Genomic DNA, 15710 nt, shown 5'->3' with positions numbered 1-15710 from the left:
TGATACAAAGGCCCCCGTACTAATTCTGCAAACAAGAAGTTAGTCATCAAGCCAGTTCTTGATCTATTTGTAACTTATTTTCCCTCTTTTTTTCTGTCCATTTTACATCTACCCATGTGAAAGAAATATGACGTCTATTTCCGGGACTTTTCTCATTATGAACTCTAATTGTCACATCTATCAAAGCTCTCCTCCATCACAATGTCACAATTCTAAAGTTGTTCATTACTCTTTACTGCAGCTTCTGCGTCAAGGGAAACATGCCTAACCCATATGCAAAGACAATTCTCCAGCACCTGACATATGGGGCCTATATTAGCACACCAAGGAACCATGGTACAGCCTGCCAGGTAAGATACATTCTATCTCATGTCTTTTGACAAGTATCAAGCTTATTTACCAATGAAATTTCCACTTTATCATTGATGATATGTCTTCTGTCCCTTAACATTATTGCGCAACATATGTTGTTGTTGCTTTTCTACTGTCTAACGTCTAAGCAAAAGATGAATTCCCTTCTCTTGAAGTACCTTTGGACAATTCACCTTATGAAAATTACATGCTATCCATAAACTGAGGACTAAGTGCAATCCCAGGAGGAACTCCAATCCATCTAGATGTGTACATCTCTGTGGCATCCACAACTGCATAGGAAGAAAACATTATTGGGTCTACGCAGGGTTACACTTCCATGAACACTTCCTGGATGATCCTCTCATCTAGGGCTTTTCTCAGGATTACAAATACCTAAGCACCAGCTAAAAGTGCTAGATACTTGTACCCACTACTGTGGTCTCATTTTTAACAACCCCAAAGCTTACAGATACCTCTGTTGCCTCCCCTGTGTGATCCTAAAATCCAGGTGCAATTCTGCCGTTCTCTTCATATTTGCTTGGAAAGAAAACTCCAGGCCTTCTCCTCTTTTGTACAGACCAACAACCTGCTGTCTATATCAGAAGGCAATTCATAAGTGAGATGGGGATTTTGCGGGCTAAAGCTATTCTATGGGAGGATATGACCTTTGACCTGCATGTTTCTTTGTGGAGTAAAATATCTGAAATGATATGGACCATGAGCAATAACTCCAACCAACAGCAAGATCTTCCAAGGATGATCAAGAGACAGACCAGTGTCCCAGAAGACAGAGATACATTTCTCCAGGGATTTTGAGTGTGTACTGGAACATCTCTAGTGTTAAAGTTAGGCCTTGGGTGAGTTTGCAGACTTCCTCCTCACAGAACTTTGCGAAGTGACCCAAAAACTGTGCTGGACTACACAGAGTTCCACAAGCCGCGGAGTGCGTTTGGTCATGCCGTACGCATTGACTTTCAGCACCGGGTGTTTGTTCGAGCTGTAAAATCAGCACAAACTGCACCATGCGCCACGCAAGAGGGTGCTGCTTCTTTTCTTGCCGCTTGAATAGATTTACTACCTGAGCGGCAGCTTTCTCAATGTGAGCGGAAGGTTTCTCAAAGTAAGAGGTCATGACCATCGGCAACCGTCCGCGTTGAGAAATCTGACCGCCCGTGTTGAGAAATCTTTCCAGGAGGTGGGTTTTCCTCGCTAATGCTTGCCAATTTGACGTTCTGAGCTACACAATAAAATTATGTGAACTCAATCTAAAAATATTCAAAAAGGTAATTCACACAGTTAATAAATTATTTCACTGATTGGAAATTAACATATATATCTAAAAATTAATACAAATATATTAATAAAAATTACAAGCACTACTTTCATACAATCACAACCCACAAAAAAAAATTCAAACACAATAAACACAAACTCAATATAATTAAAGCATATGAATAAACATAAATAAGACAATAATATATGCTCTACATTTTTCAAATTGGGCAATATTTATTAGACTTTTAAAAAATCCAATAAGGTATGGATATAATAAAGAAGTTAATGAAACACTAACAGTGCTGTCCTTTGCCATGGGACACCAGGCCATTGTGGACTACACGCTACACGTGGTTTGGCACCAGACCATGCTAATCCAATAAATACCAAACACCAATACATCTATGTAGTAACAGGAGGGGCGGGACTCCCACGAAGTTGTGATATTGTTATAAATGATTTATTCATTATTGTGATCCACAGTGGATGGACGAAGCATTTTATCTGTAAAGCCAGCCTTGGCTCTAGTGGTACAACATATCCCATAACCAAAAAATAATAAGCTATATTAAACCAAGTAAAAAAACTTAAAAACTAAATAAAAATTACTTACAACACTCAAAATATTAAAACATTAACAAAATACAATATATCATACAACAATATTAAATGAAGTGATATTATATAATTGTATTATTAATATTGTTCTATTTAAATTATTCCTAATTATTATTATAAGTGAAATACAATATTCTTAACTGCAATATTATGTCTCACGATATTCTGGATAGCATACAGTTGTGTAATGATATGAAAGATAGATCAACATTATTAAGGTCAAACAACCCTCAACAATCAAGTACGGTTTTCATTGTAATTCAACAGACTTTCTCAGCATTGAGTCCTTGAAAGACCCAGATCAACTAATATTCACACTGAACAGCCCTGTGTTTAAAGCAGAAGGGCTACATTGCATGAATGTGATATGCAGTCAAAGTCTCTCTTTAAACACACTGTCCAAGCCAACGCTGTTTTACTACAACTCTAGCCATTGTATATGACATAACGTCCACTCAGCTGTGAAATATAAGCTTGAATTCCAACCTCGAGTACACATTTCAACTCATCCTCATCTACAGCTGCAGAAGGGTATGCTGCGTAAAATGTGTCATTTTGGAATAATTACAAATCTTTCAAATAGGAATATCACACAATAGTTCCCTTGTCACATGTTTGTCCCTGGCTTTATGATTTACAAAGCGAAGTGCTGCTATTTTAATAAATCTGGCTTTACGTGAAAACCTATGGACATTTGCATCATTCCTGCCCTTTCACGCCATTCTTGCATAGATAACAGGCACCCTAGCATTCCCAGGCACAAAGTGATTTGGGTGCACCACCCACGACAGATTTCAGCAAAAAAAGGTTTATACACATGTGGAGTAGCATAGGTTTGGCTCCATGCATCACATTTGGCTAGGCCATAAATATATTTACCTTTGGCCTTATGTACTAATGTAATTTAATAATACAAATGAGATATAGTGCACTTAAGGTGGATTTATTGTATATTTGCGACAATTATATGTGTGCATGTTTTTCCTTCTCAGAAATATCTGGATTGCTGATGTTATTCTTCTGTAGGTTTAGATTGTAAGGTGGGGCACTAAAATGCATATGTGTGTTGAAGGCTTTCTTTATAAATTGTGGCCAGTTGTTGTTTTTGTTTAATAATACATGTATTAGTTTATTTTGCCACATATAAGAGTACAGTATGTTATAGCTTAATTCCTTCATTAGAGATTTCATTTATGGGATTATATATAGGTTGTAGAGCTAATATGTATTTAAAGAAACTGTTAAGTTAGCATGATTATAGACCTTAAGGTTACAGTTGAGACAAGTGATATTAACATGAAAATGATTTACTGCATGTTTTCCCCTCGGCAGGTGCAGACCAAACACATTAATTAGTTAGTGAAAAGCACATGGTATTCCTGAGATAGTGAGGTGAGCAGGAACTGACAAGGTCAAATATTTTTAATGAAGAACAAAGGGAATGTTATCAGTTGGTAGTATTGGACAAAGGGAGGACCCTTGGAAGGGTCCTCTGGAAGCAGAAACTGGAATATGGGAGTAGTGTACAAGGTGCCAAGTGTATTTTTGAGAACTGGAATAGTACTGTGATGTGTATGAGGTCATACTTCCTGAATGTTCTTTTTACACTTTAATTAGTTAACCCATCTTGGGGTTAATCAGCTTTTTTTTTAGACTTAGAAAAGGACAAACCTCTCTTGACATCTCTGAATATGTTGCTTTATGCTATACATGATTCCTTACCTGTAGAACTTCTACAGAGGATCTGATGCTGACACCTTTCTTGCTTTTTTGAATTAATCGGGTTTCCCATATTATTAGTATAGTGTAGGGTTTAGTAGATGTTGTGAATATTTTCCATGTATGGAAAGAAAGGATAGCGACCATTGTCTAGTCATCAAATCCAATTACTTATTTCCTACATGGCTGCCAAAGAAATTTGTATATGCTCCTTTCTGTTGGGGACCAATATTGTACGTTGCTTTTGTCTTCCTCTGATAGTATTGTATTTTTATAATATGTTTTTGAGATTGATTTATATTAGTCTTGCTGTGAGTTTGTAATAAACCTATTACCTTCAAGTTAGAGACTCAGACTGTTTATGTGTTGTCCAAATGGTCACACTGTACCTTAAGATTTAAATTGCTGTTAACTTATCTTCCTCTCAGGCTACTAAAAAGGTATATTGACCAGAGTCGAATAAGAAGGAACAGCCCAGGGTGTTCTCTCAAGAAAATTAATCAGCTTTGCCTTGTAGGCTAGCTTGTGCATCTCTGCATTGCACAGGAGAGCCAATGCAAACATATAGTACATTCTGGCTTATTTATGGAGTCTATTGGGACTTAGAAAGTAAAACCCAGCATAAAAAATTGAAAGCAATGAAAAAATTAAAAAAATGCCTTGCTGTGGACCTTACATTCTGAAACTCAGGGATGATCCCAGAGAGCTCTGAGAATTGTGACAAAGAGTTCTGGTTATGTTCATGGCAACATTCCTGTTGAAGATGTTAGCAACTTCCACATTTTCCTACCAGTTGGGTGTTATTGACAGTAGTGTAACGAAGGTGCTATTGGCTCCAATGCAAGTAAGGAAAATGAATCCCTCTGTCCCTGGTTTAATGGTAAAATATAGTCATAATTGTGTTGCAGTGGGTACTTCTTGATGCTAGGCCCGCATGCAACTGCAGCTGGTGCATTCTTGGTAACTAAGCACATTGTCAGGATCCGCGATCATGGGCGCCTACCTGGTGTCTAGACTACATCTCCCATGAGCCTTAGAGTTGTGGGAGGTATTTAACGTGGAGACGCGCTAAGGCGAATGCACGTACTTCGGTTTCCTGTTGCTGTCTCTGCGTCCAGGATTGCCTTGCCTCCTTGTCTTCATTGCGGCCCCCTGTCAGCGGCATTAAGTGGAGTTCTCTGCCTTTTGCCCGATGTCTTCAGAGTGGTGAGTGGATATAGCGCGGCTGCGCATATTGATAGAACGGAACGCTGTGTCTCGGCTGACCACGCGTTACCGTTCCGAACTCTCTCCTGCATTTTTGTTATTACTGCGGAGCATAGTAGTTTCGGCTACGTGTTGCTGTAGCGGAATTTGCATTTCTGTGATGTTAGTAGCGGAGCGCAGTGTGTGTGTTTAGCCATGCGCTACCGTTAACTCAGGTATTCTTGATCATTTCAAAACGCGGAGCTATGTGAGTCAATTATTTGCGGGTTTATACAGCGGAGTTCAGTAGTGGTTACTACGTACTACCATGTGTATGAAAAGACATTGTACTACTAAGTTGGAGATTCATACCAGGACTCTAAAGGATTATGATCATACAATACTCCTGGAGCCAAACATAGCCTTGGGGTGTATAGAGATTTAAAGAAGTCGTGCACATCTCTCCTACTCCTTTGATTGTACTGGGAGTTCCAACCCAGTATAGAAAGCCTTGTTCTCCTATTCCTTGGTTGGGATTATGCTTGATTGTTTTCTGAATCATCCTAAATAACTGCCCTTATGTTTTGATTACTCTGAAGGAGGTGTGCTTCTGGTTTCTTCCAGGTATTCCTTTATCTTAGTGAGAGTAGCATTTTGGTTATATGTGGTGTTTAACTGTGTTTTTATGCTTATGTCATTTCAGAGCCTTTTATCCCAGCAGTTCCTTCCCCTTCCCTTATACCCCTCACCTAATGGTTCGAACTCCCTGTTACTTAAAGTCAGGGAGTTGGTAACATTTGGAGGTGGACCCCTATCAGCAACGATTGGATCCTGTGGAGCGTAATCTTGACACACATACCTGCACAGTTCTCCTTATAGACATAGCAATCAGTGATTGGAAAATACGGACGGTCAGACGTGTCCTCCGATTTGGTGATAAGCCCCTCCTTCACTGACTCCAACCCATTGATGATCACTACGTTATCCCAGCAGAACTGCAAGCTGAAGACATCACCATACTTTTTCCTGAGCTGCAGCAAAAAAAGCAATTGAGAGGTGGAATTTAGAGAGAAAGGGGATAAAACAAATCAGTGGATGTAAAGGGAGAGGAAGTGGAGTAGGAATTAGATAAATCAAGGGAAATAGAGTGAAAATGGAGAAAGGGAGAATGACTGTTAGATAACTGTTTAACCACTGATGTCATCAACAGTTATTTTGTATTTACCATAAAATCTTTCGCTGGCATAAAGCACACTAATTTTGAGCACACTGCACAACTATTCCCCTTTGGATACAAACCCAACAGTATCTATTAAATGGTTTTAGGCCACATATGATTCCAATTAGCAATTTGGAAGGGCACAAAGCACGCTGCACATGAATGTCATTTAGGATTTGCCTGGGGTCGCAGATGTGATCCCTGGCTTGCTCACTGTGACCCTTGGCACTGCTTTTGAGACCCTTGGCTTCATAGGTCGCAAAATCAGTGCTAATAAGACAGAGCATCTTCGCCCTCCCCCTCTGTTTTCATCTCATATTTAATTACAACAACAGTGAACTATTAGTATAATTATAACTGGAGCATCAAGTATGTAGAATTTGTTTAAAATATTTGCTATGTGAGCGCTTGTGAGTGAGAGAGTGGGTTTATGTAGGAGAGGGAGTTTTTATCTGAAAGCATGTGTGTGTGTGCGTGTGTGTGTGTCAGTCAGTAAAAGGTGTGGCAATAAATGATATTAGGGTCCTAATTAGGATGTCGGTCAGAAAGTCTGCAACTGCAGGGTGGAGGCTTTCCGTCTAAACCCCTTGGTTTGAATTCCAACCGCCGTATGATGATTACGGAGGTCGAAATTTAGACTGGCTGGTCATTCTGGCTGGCTTCAAATGGGCTCAAGGAGCCTATCAGCCACTCAGAAGCTTAACATATTCCCTTTTGTTTTGTTTTTTAAATATTTATTTATTGCAAGAAAAAGAAAAAAAACAAAGAAAAATCATTTCTTGTTATACATATATCATTTCATAAGTATCTGGGCATAAATTAACCATTAAATACAAGCAGAGGGTTACAATACAGATACTCATCAACATCTAAATCATGACAATGGTGCCGATGTACAGGACTCTCTAAGCAAATACATTTAAATCAAATGAACGTTCCCCATATTTTTACCCTCCCTTTCAATGCCTTAGGACCTCTACACTTAGCCAATGAGAGCTCCATTGTATATATTTCGTGAATAAGATTCCACCATTCCATGACACTAGGAGGTTCCTTTGAGATCCAAGTCCGCGCTATGACCAACCTGGCACAAGCAAAAACAATAGTTATCAAATCGTTATAGTTACTATTAGTGTCTTGTATATCTAACAATATCAAATGTGCAGAGAGAGTTGGAAGTGTTATTTGCCTATTATTGAGAACCGTTATTATCCCTTTCCAATATGATGTAAGTTCAGGACACTGATAGAACATGTGTTCTATACCAGCAGCTTCCATGTTGCATTTTGGGCATTTAGTACGATCACTAAAAGCATTTCCAGAGGTCCAACTGGCAATTCTTTGAGGCGTACAGTAGATTTGAGTGACCGTTCTACAAAATTGTAGCATTAAATTTGAAGATTGGACCACTCGATTTATTTGTCTAAGCGACCCTGCAATCTGGTTGGCGTTAATATTTATTCCTAGTCTGTTGGTCCATTTATCCGCCATTTTCGCACAGTCTCCTGCCCGGCCACTATTTAAACAAGCATAGCTTTTGCTACTAAGTGATTTAGTATAGGTAGCATAAATACATTTTAGAGTATCCGAATATTCTATTCTCTCGATTTTCATTTTATTAACCAAAAATTCTTGAATCTGTATATATTTAAAGTACATAACATCACTAATTTTATAAAGTATTTTTAACGTACTAAAATTCAAGAAACCGTCCGACCCATATAAATCACCTAAAGTGTTTATGCCATGCCCTATCCACTGCATGCCAGCGCCATCTGAAAATATGCTTGGCATCCCCGGGTTCCCCCAAATTTGTAGTTCAGCATTAAAGAATGGAATCTTATCAATGAGCATAATTTGTTCCCAGATTCTTTTAATATCTCTTGCGGTCTTAAACTTAACCCTTTTGTAGTAATTGGGGTCATGTAGGCGAAACAAAAATTGATTGCTATCCGGTCCTAGCATGAATTGGTGAAAGAATAGGGAGTTCTCTTTTGATAGAAGACTACGTATGCGTTGGACAAAAGTTGGAAAAAAATACATTTTGAAATCCGGGAAATTTAATCCTCCCTTTTCTATTGAGAGTTTCAGTATCGCAATAGATCTACGGGGTTTTTTATAGCCCCAAATGTAGCTATTACATATAGCTTCTATTTTCTTAATGTATAGATTGTTCAGTTGCAAAGCAATAGACCTAAATAAGTACAATAGCTTGGGTACAATCTTCATTTTTATTAAATGTATTCGTCCTACCAGACTAAGTGGTATTTTATGCCAAATTTTTAGAGTAGTTGTTATTTCATTAAATAGAGGGTCATAATTTAGTGCTATAATTTTCTCTATTTCTGCAGTAAGCTTGACTCCTAAATAAATAGCATTTGGGCAAAGCCCCAATATTGGTTGCGTAGGTTTATAGTTAGCAATTACTTGAGTTTTACTCACGTTTACCTTATACCCCGATAGGTCGCCAAATTTACTTGCTTCCTCGATTATCTCAGGGATAGCCAGTACTAAATCAGTGGTAAAAACAGCTATATCATCAGCAAAAGCTGTGATTTTCAAACTCTTGCCTCCATGCTCTACTGGAATTATATTATCCTGAGCCATTAATGTGTTTAGAAATGGCTCCAGAGCTAAAGCAAAGAGCAGGGGTGATAGAGGGCACCCCTGCCTTGTCCCCCTTTTGATAGAAAAGTTAGCCGAGTTGGCTCCTGCATAGCTAACTATTGCCGCCGGTGATTCGTACAGAGATCGGACCCATCCGAGATATTGACCCTGTATGCCAAATGCACTCAATGTTGCCTACAGATACTCCCACACCACTCGGTCGAATGCTTTCTCCGCATCTAACATTACCATTCCGAGTGGGGTGAGAGTAGTTGCGGCAACATCAAAGGCAATCACAGCAGTATTAATATGGGTAGTGGTGTCTCTCCCCACCACAAACCCATGTTGCTGGCAATTAACCAAATCTGGCATAGCAGGAGCAAGGCGGTTTGCCAAAACTTTGGCAAATACTTTCGCATCCGTGTTAATTAATGAGATGGGTCTATATGACCCCCGTTCCTCTGGCGGTTTGTTCTTTTTCAAAAAGAAAACTATTTTTGCAGTACGCCATGATATTGGAGCACTTCCTGCTTGCCCCATAGAGTCTATCACCAACTGAAAAAGCGGAAGTAGCGCTTTTTCACAGATCTTGTAGATCTCTATAGGCAAACAATCTTCTCCCGCAGCCTAACCAAAAGGCAGTGCATGTATAGCTATCTCAATTCCATTAGTTGTGATTTTAGAGCCAAGTTGTTTGATTGCTTCCACATCTAATCTTACGGATAAATGTTTCTCTAAATATTGTCTAATTTCATCAGGATTAGATGAATTTTCTGGAGTATATAGGTGGCAATAATATTTAGCAAATTTATCTAGAAGCTGCTCCGATTTTCTATATTCTTTAAAGTCTGACCCTTTTATTACTTTTATATTAGTTTTAGCTTTTTTATCGGCTACCTTGTAGGCCAAAACTTTGTCAATTCTGTCACCCCCTTCATATTGTGCCAACTTCTATTTATGTATTTTTGGACTGTATTTTTCCCTAAGGGTTTTTTTTTAATGCCGCCCGCAAAGATACTTAACCTAATCCTAGCTCTTCAATATTAGTTTTACCCTGTATTATAGCATCAGACAATTGTTGTTCGGCTAATAAGATATTAGATGTAATCGACTTTTCTGCACCACGTTTTTCAGCATTGTCCCTTAAGATATATTGTTGTACATAGCCTCTAATACTGCATTTACGAGCATCCCATACAAAATTACCAGTTGTTGAGTTAATATTCAATGTTATGAATTCTTTTATATGAGCTTTAATACCAAGAAGAAATGTAAACTGTCGGGGCGCTTGTTTTCTATCCAAAGTTTTGAATTCAAACAGTATCGGATTGTGATCAGATGTGACCTTAGGGAAAATTTCTATATTACAGTTCTCCAAGATATTGTCTGTTGCCCATACCATATCAATTCTAGAATAGGCTTTATGTGGCGCCGAGTAGTATGTAAAACCAGCTATAGTAGGGTGTTTAGTACGCCATACGTCTTTCAAATTATGAATCCTGCCCAGTTCTATTATGGCGGTCCTGACTTTACCCATCCTGATTCTGTTACCTTTACTTGTAGAGTCCATCTTATAGTTCATAACACATTTGAAGTCCCCCATTATCAACAATTCTCCTTCCCACTCAAGTAGCTGAACATAATCCCTTATGTGACGGTGTTTCAGCCATCAGGATTATGATGTCTGTTTCCGACAGCCTTTCCATGTCGGGCTTTCTGACATGGATTATGATGTCTGTTTCCGACAGCCTTTCCATGTCGGGCTTTCTGACATGGAAAGCCTGTTGGAAACTCACTTTGGGGGCCCCTACAGGGCCCCCCTCTCTCCGCAACCTCCAGTTGGGGGCTGAAGAAATACCTATGGTGCTCCCCTGTAAATCCCTGCACCGTTAGGTGCCTGCCACACAGTGCAGGAATGTACAGTGACTTCCATTTCTTAATGGGAGCTTGAGCTGCGGCCACCGCACAAGCTCCCATAGGAAAATGGGAGTCTGTGACCACACTATGTGCGGTCGCATCGTAATTGCGGTTTTGGACCGCCGACCTGAGGTTGGTCGGCCTTGATACCGCAGGGATGTAGGTCAGAGGAAATTCCCACCGACATGCTAATCAGTCCCTAAATGTCATTTAGTGAGTATGAGCAAATCAGGGTGAGTGGGAATGACGGAGTGAGGATAAGAGTGAGCGCACACCAGTGTGTGCAAGTAGCTTTGAGTTAATCTGTGTAAGAATGAGTGACATTATGTGAGTGAGTATAAGAGTGCAAGAGAATGAGAATAAATGAGTGTAAGTGAGTGACAATAGCTCAGTAAGAGTAGTAGTAGCTGAGTAATAGCTGAGTAAGAGTAGGTGAGAATGAGTGTGAGTTAGTAGATGTAAATTAGCATGAGTCAGAATGTGGTATGACTGAGAGTCTGCTTTTGGCCCTGCAAAATTCTGGTATGTCCATACTGGAGGCAAACATTAACTGCCAGGCTCCTGGCATAAAAAAGATGATACTTGATATATGGCACATGGTAATTTTTGGTATGGGACTCTCATGGCAAAATGCTCATGCTAGCATGCTGGTGATTCTTGGCATAAAAGACGACAGCTGTGGCATGTAGGAGGTGGACAAACAAGACAAAATACTTGCCCTATCACACTAGAGGTATCTTTTGACATAAGGGTCAACCTTATACCATGGATAACATTAATATCAAAATCCCAGAACTGGAATATTATATGTAATGGTTGACATAACAGGGCACCCATGGTTTATAGAGGGCACCCATGGCAAAATGCTGGCCTTGGCACAATTATGGTTATTTTGGCATATGGTGGGCACCAATAGCAATAGTCAACTCCTGTGGTACATCAGGTTTAATTGTCTTAGGACAACGTAAAAGGATTTATATATTTGCCCTTTCATAGCCTGCGGCTTTTAAGCAGATTTATGTGAAAAGATTGCTTTAAAATGCACTATTTGATCCGTTTTGTCCTTATGGGGCGAACCCCTTACCCACAAACCCATTCAAAAGAAATCTGGTTCATTTGTTTTGCTCAATGCAATTCATGGCAAGTATTTTAATTCATACACCACATCACTTTCAAAGATTATGTCAGCACTCCAATATATGTGGATCCAAAAGAGACATTTATGTTGAATTTTTATATTAAGGACATAGTTATATAATTGAATTTGGTGATGCCAATTATTGTGATGGCATATGGCTTGAGGTCAAGTCACATCGCTTCCTGGGAAAATTCAGGTTCAACGATCATATCATGTCACCTCCTTTGATGTCAACAAGGTCAAAGGGTGTGGGATGTCACTTCTGCTACCCCTGGCATCTTGGCGAATTGGCAATCATGATACCCCATTCAAATTGCGAACTAGTAAATTTGTAAATCCATTTTAGGAGTTGGTGACAGTTTACCAACTCTTAAAGTGTGTTTAGTAATAAAATACCTACGTTGCTGTTGCACACGCTCTAATTTTGTGAATGGGAGTGTTTTGCCTTAAATCGGTTTGTAGATCTAGCCAAATATGACTTACACAGTTTAGATTATAAACGTTCTCTTTTATCAGCTGGTTATAATGAGGAATATTGGGACATATTCTCAAGGACTTATCGCCGGTTTATCAGAACTTTAGCGCTGCAAAAGTGGTGATAGATTTATCGCCCTATTCACAAGCTGGTGCAAATTGCCGATATTGCCAGTTTTATAGCCATAGCTGCTGCACAAAACATCCCCATGGATGAGAGCGACAACTAACGCTAATGATATGCTGAGTAGGCATTCCCGTGCAAAAACACATGAAAACACAACTTCGCGATATTCTGAATGACCAGCCAGGTTTGCGATACGATCCAAAAACAGTCGATAAGGTGCTATAGCAGCAGGGATTGAATACCTGCCTTTTAATGGTGTTAAGCAGGACGACAACCTGCAGTATGAAAGGGAGCCCAGCCCAGAGCCACATCTGAAGACAAACACATGTCATGGTGCTACTGATCATGCAGATCGGAGATCCAAGAGGGCCACAACACCCACCACCACCACCTCCAGGCCTCCCAGTCCCTGGTCTTTACTCACAAGGTTGCTGTTGGCTCAGGTCATGTTGTGCAGTGTTCAGTCCCTCAACTCCTGCCGTCTCCCCAATAATGATTCAGGACACCATTACCTCCATCTCCCACCTCCAGTCTGCATTGCTGCTTTCAGATTGGCTGAGAGTTTCAGCTTGGTTTTGCGCTTCACATCAGTCAGCGCTTCTTGCAGTCGTCCACTTGCCTTTTCTTCACTCCGACTGCATTCACCTTGACAAAGATGGACTGCCATATTGTATTCTTCATAGCCAATGACACAGTGGAGGTGATGAACAGTTGGTGGTGGTGTTCTATCACCTCTGTAATGAGGATCTGGTTTTCCTGTGGACTGAAAAGCGGGTTCCTCTTCTTCTTCTCCTTGCCTTTCCCTCACTTAGAGGTCCCAGGCTGGTCTTCCGTGGGGCTTGTGGGGTTCTGGTTGTGCTCTGTACTTTGTCCGGCTACCTCCATTGTGCTTCGCAGTTTGTGTTTTTTGTGTTTTTTGTTGCTGCTTTTATAGTGATTTTTCCCGCCTGACTTGTGGGACTTGCAGGCCTGGCGCTGCTTATCGCTGAAATATTTATTGCAGTTGGGCCCATCGCAAATTTTTTCGCGTTTGGGTTTAGATTTTATCGCCATCCCAGTGATTTTATCGCGGACATTTGATGCGAAACTATTGCATGTTACTGCTGTGTTGTGAATACGACGTTAACACAGAGTTTTTTTCCCGCGATAGACGACAATATGAAAATTTGCGTTAACCTATTTTGCCGATGATTATTGCACGTTCTTGAGAATATCCCCCATTATTTTATTATTTTGCACAAGTGGTGCTGTCTCAGGTGAGTGTCGTTTTTTAGTCTTAGACTCTGGAGCTACTGTGTTTTCAGTAGTGCAATGAATAATCGTGTGTCAATTTTGTGAATACGGCCTAGCAGCTGCTACAGAGTATTTATATGGTGTACCTAAGTTTTGAAAAGCTACATTATTTATTAAAATGGCATCAGTGATGTCTCTTTCTCTCGTGCCGTGAATAATATACCAGTGTGAGGATTGAATTAGCCTGATAATAAAACAAACAGGCATTGGCAAAAGCAATAGTTCTGGTCTTGTCTGGCTGGTGGGACTATTCATATTTTTGTTTATTACCGGCATATGCCACAAAAATAAAAACAAAGTAAAATAATATGCTTGCTTACTTTTTAACTGTATTTTAAATAATCAATCCTATTTCATTTTAGAAGATCAGCGGGTGCTTCCTAGCCAGAAAGTATATTTAGAACAGGTGGAGAATCCTTTGTTTGAGCAGTTGGAGATAGTTAAACGTCGGAGTTAGAACAATCAGAGTGAAGAAGTTAGTTGAACAGATGGTTTCCAGAGAGGCTAAAACTATATCATTAGATTGAAGTCTGGAGGTGAAGACAGTTTGTGGGAGAGAGGAAGCCAGTGCAAAGTGATTGGTGCAGAGCTGAGAAACAGAGAAGATGAAGAGAGAAGGGTTCCAGTACTTTGAACGAGCATAGTGGTGCAGACCTGTATCCGTGGGTGCAGAGTAGAATCTGAGATGAGCCAAGGCACAGACGAGAGAGGGACCCAGGTGACAGCTAGAACTGGACTCCGTAATTATAAGGTGAAGTCTGTCCTGCTATTATAGTGTGAAAATATACTAACTATTTCCTTTACTTTTCAGGCTATGCTTAGATTGTTAGGTAGTATTGTGACTTTATAATACAATGTTTTCTTTGTCTGTTATTGTGTAATAAAGGGACCCCAGTTTGTAACGAACATATATATTTGAGTATTGTTTCTATGATAAAGCTAACCTTTCTTTACAGCCAGGTGCTAGCGTATGGAAGGATGGGCGATTCCCTTCCTACAGGTAACTGATGCGGGAGAATGATGTAAGTTTTATGTCAGGGAAATAATTCTTAAGCATAAACAATTTGGCAGTTCTTGTGTGAGAGGATCGGATCTCCTATCTATCACATGAGGGATAACAATTCATATAAGATAGAAGATACTCCCAGTAAATATCAGGTACTTAGGAACTTCCCAATAGAGGAGAGAGCAGAAGGTATTAATAGGACAGTGAGATCGCTCAAGATAGGGCGTTAATGAGAACACCAATTGTGATTGGTGTGTAATGAGATCGCTCAAGATAGGGCGTTAATGAGAACACCAATTGTAATTGGTGTGTAATGAGATCGCTCAAGATAGGGCATTAATGAGAACACCAATTGTGGATTGTGGTTGTGGTGTGGTAGAGTGAGCTGCTCTCCAATATGAGAAGGAGGGTAGAATAGCCCGGGCCAGATTGTCGCGGGGCTATAAGGTGAGATCATAGGATGAGACATGGAATTCCCGTAGTTATTAGTGACTATTCTTAGTAATCCCTTAGATCTAGCAGTGGTTTTTGATGGTATAAACTTGTATATTTGCGAATTCCCCATTCCCGGGTAAGTACTCAGGAACTGTTGTAAATAGGATTCCCGAAAGGGGATGGTGTTACGTTTTGGCCGGGTTTGTTGCATCTAGGTGAGTGGGTAATTCTTGGTCTGAGAATCTGGTCATTACACTTGGGCACTGACACTTCTAATGCAGTTGTTAAGGGTGAGAGAGATACCTTTGGGGACCCCCCAGGAGCCCCCGAGTGGTGGGCCAAG

The 15710-nt window shown here is 40.0% G+C and overlaps 1 protein-coding gene across 1 annotated transcript in view; it reads right to left on the bottom strand.

The window, feature by feature from the left end:
- Nucleotides 1–13300, bottom strand: part of LOC147666505 (cytochrome P450 2D6-like) — a 307017-nt gene extending 293717 nt beyond the window's left edge. The window contains exons 1-3 of the mRNA XM_086949032.1: nucleotides 13159–13300; nucleotides 8819–8880; nucleotides 6011–6182 (exon numbers count right to left, since the gene is read on the bottom strand). Of these exons, the coding sequence (XP_086805158.1) occupies nucleotides 6011–6182; nucleotides 8819–8880; nucleotides 13159–13300 (376 nt within the window). The remainder of the gene's footprint in view (nucleotides 1–6010; nucleotides 6183–8818; nucleotides 8881–13158) is intronic.
- Between the last annotated feature and the right edge of the window lie 2410 nt (nucleotides 13301–15710).

Source organism: Lissotriton vulgaris, unplaced genomic scaffold (assembly GCF_964263255.1).
Source record: "Lissotriton vulgaris unplaced genomic scaffold, aLisVul1.2 SCAFFOLD_2750, whole genome shotgun sequence".
Classification (NCBI taxonomy): Eukaryota; Metazoa; Chordata; class Amphibia; order Caudata; family Salamandridae; genus Lissotriton; species Lissotriton vulgaris.
Note: the sequence above shows the minus strand (reverse complement) of the source record. Positions and strands in the feature narration are given on the sequence as shown.